At 45.9% G+C, this 20,052-nt stretch overlaps 3 protein-coding genes across 4 annotated transcripts; 1 reads left to right on the top strand and 2 right to left on the bottom strand.

Annotated features, from left to right (window-relative positions):
• The first annotated feature begins 65 nt into the window (after positions 1 to 65).
• PCED1A (PC-esterase domain containing 1A) lies at positions 66 to 7,191 on the top strand. 2 transcript variants are annotated; one of them, XM_081291258.1, is made up of 8 exons: positions 66 to 195; positions 507 to 651; positions 1,177 to 1,256; positions 1,363 to 1,601; positions 1,692 to 1,842; positions 1,926 to 2,172; positions 4,066 to 4,341; positions 4,690 to 7,191. In XM_081291258.1, the coding sequence occupies exons 2-8, from the start codon at positions 528 to 530 to the stop codon at positions 4,935 to 4,937; spliced, it is 1,365 nt and encodes a 454-aa protein (XP_081147384.1). In that variant the 5' UTR covers positions 66 to 195; positions 507 to 527; the 3' UTR covers positions 4,938 to 7,191. The 2 variants fall into 2 exon arrangements, with proteins under 2 accessions (XP_081147384.1, XP_081147385.1); XM_081291259.1 differs by lacking the exons at positions 66 to 195; positions 1,177 to 1,256 and having other exon boundaries at positions 209 to 651.
• Positions 7,192 to 17,952: 10,761 nt separating this feature from the next.
• Positions 17,953 to 18,432, bottom strand: TMEM239 (transmembrane protein 239; the record flags this gene model as incomplete). The annotated part of the gene is made up of 1 exon (XM_081293340.1): positions 17,953 to 18,432. Exon 1 carries the CDS (start codon positions 18,406 to 18,408, stop codon positions 17,953 to 17,955), a length of 456 nt encoding a protein of 151 aa, XP_081149466.1. The 5' UTR covers positions 18,409 to 18,432.
• Positions 18,433 to 19,166: 734 nt separating this feature from the next.
• On the bottom strand, positions 19,167 to 19,764 carry LOC308647302 (uncharacterized protein C20orf141; the record flags this gene model as incomplete). Its single annotated transcript, XM_081291392.1, has 2 exons — positions 19,167 to 19,404; positions 19,499 to 19,764. The coding sequence occupies 2 exons, from the start codon at positions 19,762 to 19,764 to the stop codon at positions 19,167 to 19,169; spliced, it is 504 nt and encodes a 167-aa protein (XP_081147518.1).
• Between the last annotated feature and the right edge of the window lie 288 nt (positions 19,765 to 20,052).

Below are 20,052 nucleotides of genomic sequence, written 5' to 3'. Positions count from 1 at the left end.
AGAGCGCTGGGCGTCGGGCTGCGCACCGACAGCTAACCAGGGCGCAAGGGCTCTGCAGGGCGGGGGCTTTGCAGAACCGACTGGCCTCCCGGGGCGCGGGAACATGAGGCTAGACCTGGAGCCCGCTGCGGGCCAGGCGCGCAGTGCGCAGTCTCGCACTACTCTCCGGTGAACTGCGCGGAGTCCCGGGATTCGGTAATTGGCGCGAGCGGGCGCGCGCGCATGCGCGGGGCAGCGGGCACGTGGCGGGGCGCAGGGCGGCGCCGCCGCGCGGGAAGCGCCACAGTGCCCTGGAGGCCTGCAGGCCCGGCGACCGCCGCCTCCCGCACGGAGTTTAACCAAGGCCGGCGCTGCCATGGGCTCCCCTCTGCCGCCGCAGCCGCCTCTCTGTAGCTCCGAGCAGCCTGGGAGGGGCTGGCGCAGGCCTCGTTTATCCCAGGGCGGGCCCTGGGGCCGACCTGCTCCATGTCCCCGCCCTCGAGCGGCTTAGTGGCCTCTCTCTGCAGCCCATCGTTGTCGGTGGCGGCATGGTCTTCTGTCTGGAAAACGAGGTGCCGCACCGCCCGCTGCGAAGCGCCATGGTCCACTTCCAGGCCTCAGAAGTCCAGCAGCTGCTACACAACAAGTTCGTGGTCATCTTGGGGGACTCCAGTGAGTGCCCCCTCTAAAATGACGCGTCCCAAACCTGCATCTGCAACCTGTTTTTATGTTTGCACCTTTTGCCTCCATCTCAGGTCTCTCTGCCCCCTAGTCTGTTCTAGTTAAATAGATGCCCCCTCTTTTTAATTCCCTACACATCTTCCACAGGTGTCTTGACATGTAACTTGTGCACTTTTTGCCCATCCTTGCTTAGCATTTTTCTCTCCTCACAATCTCCCATAATCTCCCCAAAAGGAGCTATGGGCTGTATCATGTGTCTCCTTGGGGAATTGACCAATTTGACTTTGCCAGGTGATCTAGGGTCAAATATTCTCCTTTGACAGAGAGGGGTACAAATAGAAAGAACAGGCAGTGCCAGGGCTTTTAAATCTTCCCTTTTTTTCCTGCACTTAAGTGAATATTCCATGGAGCTGGTGTTGAGCAGCCCAGCCCTGGGAAGATGGGAGGCTTAGACTTGGGAAGAGCTGGGATGGGGCAAGGTCTGCCTCAGCCTTGGGAATCACTGTCTCCCTGCAGTCCAGAGAGCTGTGTATAAGGACCTGGTGCTTCTGCTCCAGAAAGACTCACTGCTCACAGCTGCCCAGTTGAAAGCCAAGGTGAGGGAGGCTTTGCAGCTATGCCAGTGGTGGGTGGGTGCAGACCCTGGCCTGGCAGGGCACCTCCCTGGCATGGGTCTGACCAGCAGGGTTGGGGGGTGGGCAGGGGGAGCTGAGCTTTGAACAGGACCAGCTGGTGGCTGGGGGCCAGCTGGGTGAGCTGCACAACGGGACACAGTATCGCGAGGTCCGCCAGTTCTGCTCGGGTTCTGGCCACCACCTTGTACGCTTCTACTTCCTCACCCGCGTTTACTCTGAGTACCTTGAGGACGTCCTGGAGGAGCTGACATATGGGCCTGCCCCCGACTTGGTGATCATCAACTCCTGCCTCTGGGATCTCTCCAGGTTGGGGCAGGGGAGAGGTAAATACAGGTTGGAGGTGGAGGTATGGCTCTTCCCCTGTGCTCCTTGCCCACCCTATGTGTTATGTAATAGGTATGGCCGTTGCTCAATGGAAAGCTACCGAGAGAACCTGGAACGAGTGTTTGTGCGCATGGACCAAGTGTTGCCAGACTCCTGTTTGCTGGTGTGGAACATGGCAATGCCCCTAGGCAAACGCATCACTGGGGGTTTTCTTTTGCCAGAGGCAAGTAACTGGGGCCTTTCTGGACAGGGGATGAAAAACTAGCTGATAGGGGACCCTCATAGAGGCTGCACTTTCTCCCTCAGCTTCAGCCACTGGCGGGCACTCTACGACGGGATGTAGTTGAGGGCAACTTCTACAGCGCTACACTGGCCGGGGATCATTGCTTCGATGTCCTGGACCTCCACTTTCATTTCCGGCATGCAGTACGGCACCGCCATCGAGACGGTGTCCATTGGGACCAGCATGCACACCGCCACCTCTCACATCTGCTTCTGACCCATGTGGCTGATGCCTGGGGTGTGGAATTGCCCAAGCGTGACCGTCCCCCTGGTGAGCCCTACCACAGAGGGGCTGGGTAGTGATGCAGGTAGGGCTGTCAGAACATAGGACTCAAGAAAGGAATGGAACAGAGGTAGAGAGTTGGGGTCTCTGAAGGACTGTCATGGCTCCTGAGTGTGCCTTCATCATCCTCTGGGGAGGGTTAGCTCATAGGAACAACATTTTAGTCTGAGTCCAGTTCTTTACAGTCCAATTGTATAGTTCCTCTGTTTACATGAGTGAGCTTATGCAAGCATTGGTTATTGCATTAGACCAGGTGTCAAAAAATTCTACTCAACAGGTGAACAGGAAAAAAAATGGGTCTACTTTTAGCTAGGCACAGGTGTGGAGCATGGAAAGATAGAAATGGAGGAAGGGTAGTCGAGGCAGTGTGGCAGAGGCAAGGAAACCCATTGGTCAGAGGACCAGGGGGAGCAGTCAGCTGTAAGACTGCTGAGCAGAGACATGATGCAGGTTATTCTCACGGGAATGGGTTCAGTGGACAAGATCCTGTTGGCTCATCTCAGCCTCAGGGTCCCAGTGTCTTTGGTTGCAGCTTAGAACTGCTGTCCTTGGCCCTATCACTCATTACTAGCACAGGCTTCTGAGGGTTCTACCCCTCCTGCTTGTTCTGGGGTACTGTTCCCATCACATCTAAGCCATAACATTCTACACTGCAAAACATTTGTTTCCTTGTTAGCCTCCCAGTCCCTGCCTCTTCACACCTGGGGCATCATGGCTGATTGTTTCCGTGTCTGCCTTTCCCCTCCATCCTGTCTTCAAAAGACTAGTTTCCTGCCTCACTTGTTCACAATTCACCCCTTTCATCCCAGGGTCTAGCACAGTCACTCTGTACACAGTTCCAAGAGGACAGTGTTTGTTGAATAGGAGGCATAAGTTATGTTAGAAACTGTCTCAGCACAAGGGTGGGGGGCACAGAGGGCTGGGAATATCATACAGGCAGATCTCCAGAACTTAGTAGCCAGGAGTTGGAGCATCCATCGGGAAGGTGAATTAGGACTTTTATTGTTTTATAGATGACAGAGTTGATCCCAGCAAAGAAAAGGTTTTAAGGCTAGTTTGTGGTGTCTTGGGTCTTCTGAATCTAATTTAAAGCTACAGAAATTAAGGACATTCAGTGGAAGAATTGATTTGAGGTGGAAGGATCAGTTGATGAGTTTGATTAGGGCAGATCTGTCTGAGGTACTATGGAAATACAGGGGATTTGTATTTAGATACCAGGCAAGAAGTAGAGGGCATGAGTATGAACCATGAAGAATAAAGCAGAACAGTACTCACACTTCAGATTGGCAGGAAAGAGGGACTGATGGCAGAAACAAGGAGGTGAAGATAGAGAGGCACTTTCAAGGAAGATAGAGGCTGTTGATGACATGTGACCATTGGTTAAATATGTCCATAAGTGGTTGCCTTTAGTAGGAAATGAATGCATTGAAGGCATGGAGTAGGGTCCAAAGAGATGGTGAGCAATTGATGAGGGCATGGAAATGGGACAAAATGTTCCTTGTAGAACTTTGGAAGGAAAGGGGGGCTAGTGGGAGAAGGGAGAACAGGATCTTTATATTTGGCTTATTTATTGGTCTGTGGGAAGGAGTTGGGGAGAGGAAAAAGCTAAAGATTCAGGAATTGAGCAAGCACAGGAAATAGGTGTGGGAGGGAAGGATGAAGTCAGAAGAGTGGGAAATGTGAAGCAAGAAAAAGGGAGCATATCTTGAGCTTGGCCTAAAATGTGAGGGAATGAGGAAAACTAGGTGGAAGGTACATGGTACTCCAGCCTGGTAGCCCTGTTCTCTGAGAGAATAGAGAAGAACTCTGGAAGTATGGCTAACCAGAGTTCAGGGCAGCCTGGCTTCTCAGGCCTTTCTAAAACAATCATCCCATTCCTAGACCCGTGGATTGAGGACTGGCCAGAGATGGATCATCCATTCCAGGGAAGCCATAGGCAGTCCCCAGACTTCGGGGAGCAGCTGGCCTTGCCTCCACCCCCACCCTCTCCTTTACCCCCTCCCATGTCTTTTCCTTATCCTCTTCCTCAGCCCTCACCACCTCCCTTGTTCCCACCCCTGCCCCAGGATGCCCCTTTTTTCCCAGGCCAGCCCTTTCCACCCCATGAATTCTTCAATTACAATCCAATGGAGGACTTCTCGATGCCACCCAACCTAGGTAGGTGCCTCTGTGACCCCCCTTAACACCTCTCCCAGGCTCCCCTTGTACCTCCCCCAGCCCAGCCTGCTGTACCCAGGTAAGCCGAGAGGAGTTGGGTACTTCTTTTGCCCCCAGGATTGAGTTTGGTGACAGTAGTCCCTCAGTTTGGAACAGTAGCTACAGACTCATTAATTAGTTCATTGATTATCATAATTTACCCATTGGAGGTAGGAGAAGTGGTATCCCCGTTTTGCAAATGAGGAAACCAAAGCCAAGAGAAATCACCCTAGCAGACCAGAGCTGCCTGAAGGCAGAGCTTTGCTCACCCTGGTCAGAAGCTCACTCTGACAGCTGGTTCTTTTGTAGGATGTGGCCCTGGAGTGAACTTTGTGCCTGGCCCCCTGCCACCTCCAGTCCCTGGCCCTGTCTCCCATGGTCAGCACCGAGGCCCAGTGGTCCACCGGGGAATGCCACGTTGTGTTCCCAACAGCCCCTACCATGTGCCAAGGATGGTGGGACCCTGTAGGCAACGGCTCAGGCACTCAGACAGACTGATCCACACATACAAACTGGACAGACGGGGACATGCCCATTCGGGAACATGGCCTGGGTAGATTGGATGTTGGGCTGGGGGCTGGATGTGCCAGTAGCCCTGCAGGGCCTGCTTGGCACCCCAGGTGTTGGGCCTAGCATTGTTCTTGTCCATTGCTGTCACCAATAAAGGCATGGAAGGACAGAGTGACATATTCTGTATAAAGGGAGTGGGCCTCCCAAACCACGGTCTTAAGAGTTGGTGAGGTTGCCTTTCACTTTCTCTGATATTGGAAATTTGGCCACACTATTTAGAAATCATTGAATATGCTCTTCTGCTGTCTAACACATTCATGTCTATCTTTACTAGAACGCTTAAATTTAGCAAAGATTTTGGAGAGGTCTCATTGTCAGCAGCTCTTTGGGCCTGAGAAAAACCAAGGGCTAAAATTTTGAATCTGGCTAATTCTTACCTAATCTCCCAGTTGCATGTAATCATGTATATATTCAATATTCATCTATTCCTGGAGGTAGATAACTTTATCTGGCATAATTTTTAGCCCATGATGGCACTCAGTAAGTGTTTAGAACTAAACCAGAACCTCCCAAATCCAAGTGGGAGACCAGTTAGAAACTCATTGTTTACTTGATGTATTGTGCAGTGGGAACAAATTAAATGAAGACCAACTTTTGGTTGTGGGAATCGAAAGAAGAAATCCAACGTGGTTGCGGGACCAGAGTACTAGTGTAGAGGGTTTGCTAGTATCAAACCACGTGGAAGTTAAGAAAAGCAGAGAGAGGTACAAGAGTTCAGCTTTGACAAGTGATCCTGACCCTTGGATTCTGATCCTACAAAGAGCATTAGCAGCGGAATGTTGGGCTGAAGTGGCAGGAGGCGTCCAGGATGGAACATGGCAGTGGGCTAATGAGTGATGTAGTGGCAGAAAAAAATGAATATCCCTTAAATAAGTAGAATGGAGGGAGGGCATGGCACATGATTCTTGCACTTCCCATTCTTATTAATGAATCCTTTGAAAAGGACGTTAATGTCTAACACAAAAGGAGATAAATAGTAGATCATAAAATTGTTGATTCTGGCTAGCAATCTACTAGACTAAATGGAAGCAAAAGGAAGTGATTAACACATTGGTGCTGAGGAACAGGTACAGGCAACCCAAGTTGATAAAACCCTTTAGAAGAGTAGTCTTGGGTACCAACCCAGTGCCTGAAACAAATACTTTTGAATTTCGTTGACATAAACAAACAAAGGGCACGAAACAAAAATGAATTTTTTAAAGAGATATGAATAGATAATTTTCTTTGCAGAAAAAGAAGTTTTTTTCCTTAGCAAAACCCATCTTGGAGTAGCCCTTCAACTGCATCTACTTTTCCCAGTCTCTTGCCACTGCTTTATGCCTTTCTTTCTCAAAACCCTTTCTTGTGTCCAGACACTTTTGCACCTTTAATTCTGGAGGTTCTGACTGTTGCTAGAGAGTAGTGTGCACCTGGATTGATTTGCAGGATAAAAACAATGTGAGCTGTCCAGGCTTGCTGGGCCTTCTCTGTTGCTTGTCATATTGTTCTCCAGGAATTCCCTGTCACCTCTCCTATTCAGTCATTCCAGGGTTTTTCCACTTGCTTCTGGAACTCCATCCTGACTCTGGAATTCTCACTGTGTAAGCAATCTTGAGACTCTTCCACGTGCTCAACCTCCCCTGCATTCTACCTCTTTCACTTCTACCCCATTTTGCAATGTGAATTACTTTATATCTATGTCCTGACCCTTTTTAGCCTTAATTTTTTCACTTTTAAAATTAAAATGTGTTGAAATATCCTATTCTCTTTAAATTTGAATTTTATCAAAATAGAATAAAGACATTATTTTCAATTTGTTGTCATATAAGCATGTAGTATAAAGCACCTGTAAAAATTTGGCTCCTCTATTACAGATTTTATTCAATCATGACTGGGTAACAAGAAACTTAAAAATAGATATATACACGCCATCATTTGCATTTAAATTATTTCCTGGCTTTTATTTTGAGATGCAAAAATAATGGAAATCTTATGTTGCCCCAGTATGTAGGCCCATTATTGGCTCTGAACAGAATTCAAACTGTGTTGTCTCAGAAACCATGATTGACCATTAACAAGTCATTCAGTAAGACAGTCTTGCATTGTCTCCTCATGGAATCTTGTTTTGTTTTTTGAATCTTGGTTTTCAAAGAATTAGATCCATTCCTTTGCCATACCAAGATATTCTAAAAGAAGCAAAAAATGTATGAGCACTTTACTCTAATATCAACCTTTACTTTCCAGAGGGGAAATATTTTTTTTTTTAAGAAAAGTTAAAACTAGTACAATTGCTTTTTTCAAAACATTTGATCTAAAATGGAAGTTTTCCAACAAAAGTAGATAACTTGCCTTCTGTTACATTATTCAGTTTGTGGCATAAGTTTTGTGTTCAGTTTGTGTTCAGTTCATATGTCACATACATCTAAGACATGCTCTAGTGAAAGATAAACTCTGATTGCAAGTAAATGCACCTATTCTTTTTTTTTAAAGTCAGCTTTATCAACGTGTAATTTATATACAATAAACTGCGCATATTTAAAGTGTACAGTTTGATAATATATACATCTGTAAAACTATCATCACAATCAAGATAATCTTTCTCTCTCTTTTTTTTTTTTTTTTTATTATACTGGGGACTTTACCCTGAAGCTACAGCCCAGCTCTTTTTACTTTTTTATTTTGAGACAGAGTCTTGCTAAATTGTTTAGGGGCCTGCTAAGATGCTGAGGCTGGCGTCAAACTTTCAATCCTCCCCCAAGCTGCTGGGATTACAGGTGGGCACCACCACACCAGCCTAAAATGATCAGATTTATCCTTCTACTTCTTTATAATATCTCCCTCTTACCCCTCCTACAATTTCCTTGCATTCTCTTGCTCTTGTCCCCAAGCAACCATTATACTGATCTGCTTTCTGTTATTGCAGACCAATTTCCATTTTATAGAATTTTTATAAGTGGAATCATTCAATAGATACTCTTGTATAATCTGGCATCTTTCAGCCTAATGAAATGGGATTTAAAAATTGTTCAAGTTTTTAAAATTTTTATTGTGTACTTGTAAAATATTCGTAACACATGAAAGTTATGAAATTCTAAACTGAAGGAAACCATGTTAATCTGAAAGACAGATGTTATCAGAATGGGCTGTCTTCCTGTGTATTCCTCATCTTACTCTGCACTCAGATTCCCAAACAAAGGTATGTGGAATTGCTGTTCTTAACCATTTTCAACTGGATCCTGATTTAAAAGGAATTGCTTCTAAATTTCCACTCTTAAAAATTATGATATTGTTATAGGTTTTTTACAAGTAATCTTTATTCAGTTAAGAAAATCCCTCTCCAGTAGTGGGGATATGCTCAGTGGTAGAGTTCTTGCTTAACATACATGAGGTCCTAGGTTTGATCCCCAGTACTAGAAAGAAAAAAAGTCCATTCTTAGTTTACTAACAGTTTTGATCATGAATGGATATCAGATGATAAAACTGCTTTTTATTATTATGAGGACTAATTGGTTATTCTGCTCTGTTCTGTTTATACAGTGAATTCTATTTTTGTTTCTTTTATTAAATCATTTTTATGTTTTCATATTAAACTACTCTTATTTTGTGTGTGGGGGGGCCCTAATTCCTTGTTAATTGACATAATTCACATACAATATATTGTACAAATCTTTTTTTGTGGGGGGGTGCGGTTACTAAGGATTGAACTCAGGGGCACTCAACCACTCAGCCACATCCCCAGCCTTATTTTTTTTTATTTTATTTAAAAATATATATATGGTTATAGATGGACACAATACCTTTATTTTTATTTTTTTATTTTTATGTGGTGCGGAGGACCAAACTCAGTGCCTCACACATGCTAGACAAGCACTTTACCTCTAAGCCACAACCCTAGCCCAGTTGCACAAATCTAGAGAGTATAACTCAATTTTTTACAAATGTGAGTCCATGTAACCACAACCCAGGTCAAGATGTAGAACTTTTCCACAATCCCGGAAATTTCCCATTATGCCCCTTCTCATTAAATACCTCCCCCAAAAGGTGTGTGCACATGTATGTGTGATATGGGGGATCAAACCCTGCGCCTCACATATACTGGGAAGCACTCTACCACTGAGCTACATCCCCAGCCCTTTTCATACTTTATTTTGACCTCCCTAAATTGCCCATGCTGGCTTTGAACTTGAAATCTCCTGTCTTAGCCTCCTGAGTAGCTGGGATTACAGATGGGAGCTACCATACCTGCTTTATAAATTAGCCTGTTCTTGAAATTATAAGGAACAAAATCATATAAAATGCACTCCTGTGTCTGGATTCTCCCCCAATTTACATCTGTGAGATTTATCCATGTTATCAGTAATTTATGACTTTTTATTAGTGTGTACTATCCTATCAGATAGACAACAATTTATCCGTGGATAGACACAATTTATTCTGTGGATAGACATTTGGATTCTTTTCAGGTTTGGGTTACTATGAATAAAGCATCTATGAACACTTTTGTTTAAGGTTTTTGGTAGACAGATGTACTTGTTTCTTAGGTGGAACTGTTGGGTCATAAAGTATGTATCTATTCAACTTTAGTAAATGCTCCCTAATAATCTCCAAAATGGATATACCAATTTCTACTCCATGTACACTGTTTTTTTTTCACCCTGTCCACCTAATTTGTTTATAGTTTCTATTCTCTCCTGGTTTCATCAGACATAATATTTGCATTTTTTCTCATTTTCATCTTTACTTGGGTGATTTCCAAGATGGAAAACTATCATCATTACTCTACCACCTTCAAACTGTATAACTTCCTTTTTAAAACTAGGAATGCAAGTTTGGTTTAACATTTAAAAATGGCTAATGTAATTCACATCAAATTAAAAATTTTAAAACATGGTAATTTCAATAGATATATAAAAGACATTTTATAAAATTCAGTATCCATTCCTGATAAAAACTTTCAGCAAACTAGGATTAGAAGGAATTATTCTCACCTTGATAGAAGGCATCAATGCCACAAAAATCTTACAACTAACATCATACCTAATGACAGAAAAAAAAAAAAAAGGAATACTTTCCCCTAAGATCAGAAACAAGTCTGTCTACTTCTACCATTTCTATTCAATGTATACTGGGTGTCCCAGCTATTACAATAACACAAGAAATAAAAAGCACACAGACTAGGGAACACGAAGTAAAATTTATTAGCAGATAACAGGATTGTCTATATAGACCTTATATTCATGTATTCATGGTCATGGTTATGATACAGGGTCAGTATACAAAAATCAGTTGTATTTCTCTGTACTAGAAATGAGCAGGAACAGAATTTTTAAAAAATACCATTTACATGGGCCAAGGACTTGAACAGAAACTTCTCAGAAGAGGATATACAATCAATCAACAAATACATGAAAAAATGCTCACCATCTCTAGCAATCAGAGAAATGCAAATTAAAACTAAGATACCATCTCACTCCAATAAGAATGGCAGCCATTATGAAGTCAAACAACCAATAAGTGCTGGCGAGGATGCTGGGGAAAAAGGTACACTCACATTGCTGGTGGGACTGCAAATTGGTGCAGTCAATTTGGAAAGCAGTATGGAGATTCCTTGGAAAGCTGGGAATGGAACCACCATTTGACCCAGCTATTCCCCTTCTCAGACTATACCCAAAAGACCTAAAAAGAGCATACTACAGGGACACAGCCACATCAATGTTTATAGCAGCACAATTCACAATAGCTAGAATGTGGAACCAACCTAGATGCCTTTCAATAGATGAATGGATTAAAAAATGTGGCATTTATACACAATGGAATATTACTCAGCACTAAAAAACAACAAGATCATGGCATTTGCAGGCAAATGGATGGCATTAGAGCAGATTATGCTAAGTGAAGTTAGCCAATCCCTAAAAGTCAAATGCCGAATGTCTCCTCTGATATAAGGGGGGGGGTGACTCAAAATGGGATAGGGAGGAAGAGCATGAGAAGAATACTACCACTAAATAGGGAAGAGAGGTGGGAGGGAAAAAGAGAGAGAAGGGGAGTTGCATGGAAGATGGAAGGAGAACCTCATTGTTATACAGAATACATATATGATGTTGTAATGAGAAAAAGGAAAAAAAAGTGTCACATTAGATTGGATAGAGAGAAAGGATGGGAGAGGAGGGGAGGAGTAGGGAGGATAGGAAGGGCAGCAGAATAGAATAGACAATATGAATGATGTATGTACATTCCATGTATGTATTATATGTCAAAATACATTCTGCTGTCATGTATGACTAAAATAAATAAAAAGCTAAGCGTCAGGAAAAAATAAATAAAAAATACAATTTACAATGATAAAAATAAGAAGCATTTCGGGTAAATATGACTAAAGATAATGACTTAAAAGTATTGCTAAGATGGTGGCTGGGATTGTGGCTCAGTGGTAAAGCACTTTCCCGGCACATGTGAGGCACTGGGTTCAATTCTCAGCACCACAAATAAATAAATGAATAAAATAAAGCCCATTAACAACTAAAAATACATATACAAATTTTGAGAAAAGAATTCACTTAGGGCTAGGGTTGTGGCTCAGTGGTATAGTGCTCACCTAGCATGCACAAGTCACCGGCTTCGATCCTCAGCACCACATAAATGTAAAATAAAGATATTGTATCCACCTAAAGCTTAAGAATAAATATTTAAAAATATATTTTTAAAAAAGAATTCACTTAAAAAATAAATTGAGATAAATTCAAGAAGATCTCAATAAGTGGAGAGATGTACCTTGCCCAAGAGGTCAGATAGGAGTCAGACCTTAAAATGTTGATTTTTCTCCAAATTTAAACACACACACACACACACACACACACAATACAAGCACAATAAAAATCCCAACAGTTTTGTAGAAACTAATCTTATTCTAAAACTTCTAGAAACATAAAGGATCTAGAAGAGCCGATATAATTTAGATAAGAACAAGTTGGACTAACACTACCTGATTTCAAGGCTTATAAAATTACAGGCAGAGGTTGTGGTATTGGCATGAAGACTAAAAGATCAATAGCACAAAATCCAGAAATATATCCACACACATATGGACAAGTCAGTTTTAATGAAGGTACAAAGGCAACTTAATGGAGAAAGGATAGTCTTCAATAAGTAGGCTGCAACCACTATATCTTCACATAAGGAAAAAACTACTCTCAATTCATAGCTCCCACCATATACAAATATTAACTCAAAATAGACAACATATCTAGATGTAAAACTAAAAGTATAAACCTAGAAGAAATAATAAAGGAAAATTGTTGTGACCTTGAGTTAGGCAGTTTTCCTAGATATGACACCAAAAGTGGAATTCATAAAAGAAAAAATTGCACATCATTAAAATTAAAAACTTCTTGGAGAAAGTATTTTTACGTCCTGTCTGAATTTGTATCCAGGAAAAAAAATCTCAAAGTCCAATAAAAGGTCAGACACTTAAGGAAAGAGAATAAATGGATTGCAAATATGCACATTAAAATGTTAAACATTAAGCACTAGAGAAATGCAAATTAAAACCATAATGAGATACTGTCCACCTGTTGTAATGCCTGATATTAAGAAAATTAACCATACCATGTTGGCCAAGATATGGAGGAACTAGATTTCCTCTAGGGGGCGCGCCTTGCCGATGTGGGAAGGTGAAACAGTGCAAACACTTCAGAAAACCATCTGGCAGTGTCTTAAAAAGTTAAACATACAACTACCATATGATCCAGCCATTTCATTCTTAGGTTTTTTACCCAAGAAAAATTAAAACATGTTTACAAAAAGATACAACAATGTATCTTTTTAATATACATGAATGTTCATGGGTTTTTTGTTGTTTTTTTTTTGTCACAGCCAAAAGCTGAAAAAAAAAAATCAATGTCTATCAACAGAGGAATGGATAAATAAATGTTGGTTTACCATACAGAGGAATACTACTCTGCTATAAAATACTGAACTATTGATACATAAAAGAAATGGATGAATTTCTCATTTTATATTTTGGGTTAGACATTTAAAGGTAGTATAGGCCAGAAAATATAGTAGAAACAACAGATAATCAAATTTTAAATTATTTATTTTTTTAATTAAACCCAGGGCATCACACCTTATTCAAGCTGTCTACCACTGAGCCCCAACCCCAGCTTTCAAATTCTTTTATTGTTAAGATGGAAAATATTCAAAAGGCAAGGAATCAGTATTAAGAAAGCAAGGAAATTTGCAAAATATAAATGGAAACGTTTGCTGAGCAGGAAAGAAAAAAAATGACTTGTCCAAAATTAGGTGTCTCCTGACCCTGACAGAACCTTAAGAAAAACATCCCTTTATCCCAGGAGCAATGGGATCATATCAGACCATGACTGGGATAAGAGTAGGAGACAAATCAAACAGGTTACATTGGTGCTATTCCTTCCCCAGATTCTCTTGAGTCTCTAGCTTCAAAAGCCTCTGGATGTCTGGCGGGGGGATCCAAGCTGGACACTTAGGGAAAGAGATAAGACGGCAACGAAGCTGTCACTGTTATGACAGTGGGTCCCAGATACCCTTTCATCGTCTTGGGCCCTGTCTCACTCCCAGTGGTGTCCAAGTCTTGGGACCGGCATCTCTTCCTCGCTCTTTCTCCCACCCCAACCAAGCCCAATCTTGCACTGTCAACTCCAGAGATTTCCTCTAGGGGGCGCGCTTTGCCGATGCTCCAGGAGCACCAGCACTTTCCTGGCTACCTATGGCCCTCCAATCCTGGATCTGTCATGGGATTTCCTTCCCAGTCTCAGGCCCTCACCATTCCCGGATATGCCCCACAGTCAACATTCCAGCCCGGACACCTGCCAGCCATCATGCACCTGAGTCTTGGAAAGGAGCAGTGCCACCCTCCGTGCCCCGCACCTCGCAGCTGGGCTCAAGTGTCCCAGGCTGCGCAGGAATTCCCCACCGCGACTTTCCCCCAGCCTCAAGTTAGCAACTGTTTGACTAGGCGCTCCAGTTGCCTTCGTGCCACCCCCTAACCCTGCCCTGCGCCCCCCCCCCGCCCCCGCAACCGGATATGATCCTTTCATTCCCCCCGCACAGCTGTGCCTGCCTGCCCCGTCCGACCCTGGGGCATCCTCGCAGGGCTGTGCAGGCCGCCTCCAGCTCCCAGATAACACCATCTCCTTCCTTCCCTGAGGCCTCTGACTGCTGGATCTGATGAGCCGCTCCTCCCACTCCCAGCTTCGCTCAGCCCCAACCACCCACAAGTCTGAAGGAAAATGCTCCCTTCCCGGCTTCCTGCGGCCAGCCCTTGGAAGTTCCCCGGGGGCTGCACAGTTTCCTCTTTCCTAGGGCCCCTTTCCTTCCCCCAGGTGGGCCACTGATGATCCATCTCAAGGCGTGCACCCTAGCAAGCACTCCCTAACGAACCCCTATAGGGCCTTGCCTCATTCTAGCTGCGCCTTCTCCTTGCAGCCTCTTCTTAGGGCGGAGGGAAGCCTTACGGGGCATACCCCCCCCCGGCCCCCCCACCCGCCACCTGCTCCTTGGAACCCCCAAGGGTATGTGCGTCCAAAGACCCGCACTTACTTGACCGCCAGTGCCCTCGCGGATGACCCCTCCTCCACTCGGTTTCCTAATACCCAGTCATGCCAGGCCAAAACGTGGCTGGATCCCGCCCTCACTCCGCCCCCATCAGAGCAGGCTGCCGGGGAGGGCCCAGAGACCGGATTATAAGGACAAGCAAAGATACCCGCACAGCCACCCAGGTCACACAGGTCAGTAGGACAGTTCTTTCTTGGTCCATGCTGGAAAAGCTTAGAACTTTTTCATTCCAGCGTGTCTATTGCATTTTTAAGCCTTTTGACTCTAACTGGATGACTATGTCTACATTAAAAGGAATTTCAGGAATTGTGTTGACATCATCATTTTTCTTCTCTGCAAGGTCTTTCATTTTATTATCTTTTACCTCTACACCCCATTCCCATTTTCCTGCCCCTGTGATCCATGCCATTTTGGTTATCTTTTGTTTTTATGTATTCTTGTGAAATATATACATGTATGTATGTGTGTGTGTGTATGTGTGTGTGTGTATACATACACATACATATATACACACATACATATACATAGTTTTACTGGCATATGTTTTAAGTTCATGCGAAAGGAATTGTATTGTTTCTCATTTGGTTTCTTTTCATGAGTCCTAAGTTTTTAATACTAATCCATGTTGCCGCCTCTCCTTGGCCCATATTTATCCTTTCCATCTTCCTGCTCCCACCAAGAGCAGTGCAGTAATATCCTCAAACATATTCCCTTATACAGCATTTCTCAAATATTCATGCACACAAGTATCACCTGGGAATCTTATTAAAATGCAGTTTCTGATTTGGTAGGTGGGGCCTGAGACTTTGCATTTCTCAGCAGCTTCCAGGGGATGTTTATACTGCTGGTCCTGCCACAGTTTGAAGAGCAAGGCCCTTGTGGACTTCTGTGAGAATTTATTGGGGGTTGCTGGGTCATAAAGTATGTGTTGGTCTAATTTAGAAAGTATTACCCTTCTGCTCTCCAGTCTGGCTGCACCAGGGTAGGAGAGTGGAAGGTATATATCTATGTGGGGGAAAGGCTTTTTTTCTTGTTCCTGCCCACATCCCCGCCCCCTGTGCATCTGGCATGGGTCCAAACCTTCTTTCTCCTTTGATTGGAATGGCCTCAAGTGTCCAGAGAGCTGTCCCTGGATAATAAGGCATAGCAAGTCAAAGATGGACAGGCCAGGCATCCTAGGGTCCATCCCCACCACATAGATACAGAAGAGTCAGGCCCACCAGACATCAACTGATTTGATTTATAACCTCCAGAGCGTTGGGTTTTATCTCTAGCAGGAAATTTTGAGAACAAGGGAAGCCACAGAGTCTTCAGTTCATTTTTTTTTTTTTTTTTTTTTTGTGTGTGTGTGTTCTCTCTACCCTGTATGGCCTTTCCCTTCAGTAGTGTTTGTGGGGTTTGGGACTCAAAAGTCCTGACTTTCCCACTGGCAATCAGCCATCCTGAGTCTGACTTCTCGCTAAGTGGGATAGTCATGATACAGCTCTAGGTTGTGATGCTAGGAGTTGGTCCAAGCACTTTCCCCACATTCCAGGAGCCCCACAGAAGCCCTAAGACAAGTGCCCTTGCCTTGTTTCATCCTTAAGAAAAATGAAGTTCAGGAAGGCTTAGTAATTGCCACCAATGCCAGTGACAGTGCTCAGATTTAAGCCTAGCCCCAGCAAAGTACATCATGCTAATCATAAAGCTAAGCCACCTCCATATCCCAACTTGCCCTTGCTACCAGGTCATGTTTCAGGGGAAAACTACAGAGAAATGGAAAGGACTGGTTCTTGGGTTTCAGACACTGAAGCTGAAGGCATCTGCACAAAGCTATAGCAAGTGGATTTGGGGAAAATGATCCAGGGTTCTAGGGGCTGGTTAGACCCCAGGGCATGAGTATTTCTGTGGCAGGAGACAGGTGCTCTTGGGTCTAGGGCTTCAGGAGCAAGGATTTTAGGGTTAGCTGTAAAGTAGGAGCCAGGTCTTGGCAGGAGTTGGGGAGGATCAGGGACTGAGTGGGAGTTGGGTGGGCAGGTCCCAGCTGTGGGTAATTTTCTTTCATATACTTTATTTGGCAATAACTTATTACCCAGTGTTTGTTTGGAAGAGTCAACAGATGTGCAAATGGCCAGAATCTGGAGCATCAAGTGACACTACTTTGCAAAACCTTTCTGGGCTATGAGCAGCTTGCTGAGTCAGTTTAGGAAATGCCTGAACTGTTTTCTTCCCATTCACACAGCCATGTGAGCATCTTCTGGCACCAAGCCCCAGTACCAAGCATTTCACAATCATAAGAGTTCAACATCTGCAAATTTTGAGATTTCATGGCACATGATTTTTTACATCTTGTCTACACCATCCATCCTCTATTTCCCATCTCAGAGACAAAATTTTATATATGACAAAGCATTTCTCTGAAAGCCTAGGGAGGTTTCTTGCTTTCTTATCAGTCTTCTGGTCAAAAGATCTCAAGAATGTTCCCATTTTTTTTTTTTGCCTTTACAAAGTATTTTGCAAGCAGGTATTACCTTTGACAACAACCTTGTGACAGGCTTGAGTCAACCCTGAGACTCAAAAGAATTTACCAAAACCACACATTGTGTAAGTGACTGCAATGGGACTTGCTTGTTTTTCTGTAACAGTCATGTAGACTCTTAAAAGAATGCATAGGTAGGGGCTGGGATGTAGCTTGATATTGGAGTGTGTGCTTAACATACATAAAATTTTTCATCCTATCTCCAGCACCACAAGAAAGGGGTGGGGGGAGGAAGGAAAGAAAGAAGGGAGGGAGGGAGGGAGGGAGGGGGAGGGAGAAGGCAGGGAGGGAGAGAAAATAAAACTCACTACTCTGGTTGGCCCATTTTCCAGATTTGGTGGTATAAACTGAGGCAAAAAGTAGGAAGAATAGGGAGCAGGAATGCCTGGGCAAAAAGCTCTGGAAGGTGAGCAGGGCTTCTGCTCAGCCCTCTCCTATGTAGGTTTCTATCAGTGGAGCCCTTTCTAGAGCCTGCGATCCTCCTGAAAGTGGAAAAAGGGGACTGGTGGGAGCAATGGCAAGTCCAGGGGTACCCAGTTATTTCAGAAAGTCTGAATCTGAGACAGCTGAGCAGCTGTGACAAAAAGATGCTTCCAGTTGCCAAGGCAACCCAGCAATGTTACCACATCCACATGGGTGCTCTCAGTGACTTGACCAAGCTCTGCCCTTGGCCAAGCCATCTGTCCTGTCTCCTCAAAGCCTGGCCCTCACACCAGGAACCTGCAGCAGCAGCCTGAGGAAGGTGCAAGAGGCCAGGCCAATCTACCTGTTGGCTCCAGTCACACCACACAGCTTTGACTTGTGTTGAGACTGGAGTCTGGGGCCTGCTGAGGTCCCTCTGCCCTCCCTCTCCCCAGGGCTCACGCCCTAGGTCAGGGCTCAACAGACACAGGCAGCGGAATGGGGATGCCCTTCTATTGGTCCAAGTCCTGAGCACGGCCTGGGTGAGTCATGGAGGTGAGGAGGCCCACGAGGCTCAGCAGTGTGGAGAAGAGCAGCAGGAAGGAGGCCGTGAAGAGCAAGGCAGGCAGGGCACTTAGCACCAGCAGCAGGATGGCCGGCAGCAGATGGCGCCACATGGCAGCCACCACAGGCCAGAGGGAGCTGAGCAGATGGGTACCGGTGGTGAAGAGTGCGTGGCACAGCATCAGAGCCAGCAGCAGGTAGAGTATCCCCTCCAGACCCCACAGCACGCGCTGCAGGGGTTGCCGCAAACCTGATGTGGTCCACCACTGGGCCCAGCTCTGGGGCACGTGGCATACCCACCAGCGCACCCAGCCCTGCCGGGTGACCCAGACCGACCAGGGGACCGCCCGCTGCGGCCCCTCGCCGGCCCCGATGGGATCCGTCTCCACTCGTGGCTGCTGCATCACGGCTGGTGCACCTGTGGATAGGGCCAGGCCAGCTGCAGGAGCAGCCCTGGAGATGCTTGGGACCTCAGGGCAGGTGGGAGTGCATGGGACAGGGGGGCATCAATGTGGGCAGGGTAGGGTTTTTGAACAGGTCTTACCTTTGGATAGAGCCACCTAAGTCATGTTGCTTCCTGCTGCACCCAGGACAGGCTGGCCGCCAATCCGAGCCCCAACTCTTACCCTCCCCCACCTCCCCAGAGGAGCCCCATTGTGACCCGGGCTGGGGTGGGGTCTGGCCAAGAGAGGAGTCATTGTAGAGTCCCTCTCTATGGACTCTCCTGGCTAGCAGGGGGCCCTGGGGAGTCCAACAGAAGTAGTTTCTCAGACTTTCTTGAGGGAAGCCCTTCCCATCCCTGCCCTTTCTCTTATGATTGATACCAGCCCACCCTATTCTCTTGCAAGTTTTCCTCTCTGGACCCTCATTTTCTAGAACCACAGAGGAGGCCAGAATGGCTGTCCCCAACCTGCAGGCCCTGAGAAGCCTGACATTTCCTGCCTAGAGCCCCCTGCTTCATATCCTGTCTTTTCTTGCTGGTCCCAAGCCCCACACCCAGCCATCCACTGTCCATATTGTGGAGCCACAGATCCTCTGAGATTCAGGCTAAGAATAAAGAAGTGTTCTCCCACACACCTAGCCTAGGATGGAGGAAAGGAGGCCTCAAGAAGCAGGATGACCAGTGTATTTTTGGAGGGCACTCAGTATTTTGGGAGAGCCGTCAAGCCCAAGGATGGAGGCAGAAAGCCACACCCAGCAGGGCCAAGGGCATGCCTCGGGCTCCCAGGAGCAGCCCCAGGCCCAGGCCCAGCAGGAGTAGTGCGTCTTGGAGGCTGAGTCGTCCCGGGATTGCCCCCGTTGGGAGGAGAGGAGCCACTTGCTGTCCTGGACCCTCACCGGCCCCCTGACTCTGGCCCCTTGTGAGAAGTCTGTGTTGCGGTATGGTGGGATCTGAGGGCCTGTAGAGAAAAAGGGAAAGCAGCTGCACTTAGGGAAGTCAGCCACTTGCCCACCTGCGTACAACGCCCATCTACCAGGCTGCTGCCCACTTACCTGTGGAGCAGGTCAAAGGTGAGGAAGCTGACCAGTAGCAGCAGCAGCAGCAGGGCTGGGCCAGCCGAGCAAAAGATTGCTCGAATTGTCAGCCCTAGCGCCCCCAGCCCCAGGACACTGTCCAGGAGCTGGGCCTGGCTAGGGTGCCAGGGGGACACACATGGATGGACTGGACTTCCCAATCCCTCCCCAGCACCTAGGCCCTTGGAAGGGAGTGGGTTCAGATCTACAAGGGCTTTGGTCCTGGGTAAGCAGAGCCGGGTCATGGAGGAGTTGGAGGTGATGGGAAGAGCTAGTGCTGGAAGCAGGGAGGAGGAGTGGAGAGGAAGAGGGGGTAGGTCTCTAGCAGATCCTCAAGTGTGAGCTCAGAGTATAGGGAACTGGCTCCTGGGTATCTTCCCCTCCCCACCCTGCCCACCCACTAACCCTTCTCACCTCCTCCCACCTTGATCAGCCATTCTAGGACTGAACAGCTGGGGCATTGTGACCTGTTAACAGGTAGGAACCTGGGAGAGGGAGGGGGCTACAGTTGGTCTGGCCTCATAAGCTCTAGT

Source organism: Spermophilus citellus, assembly GCF_964194105.1.
Source record: "Spermophilus citellus genome assembly, chromosome: 4".
NCBI classification, from domain to species: domain Eukaryota; kingdom Metazoa; phylum Chordata; class Mammalia; order Rodentia; family Sciuridae; genus Spermophilus; species Spermophilus citellus.
This window is presented reverse-complemented; position numbering and strand designations above follow the sequence as displayed.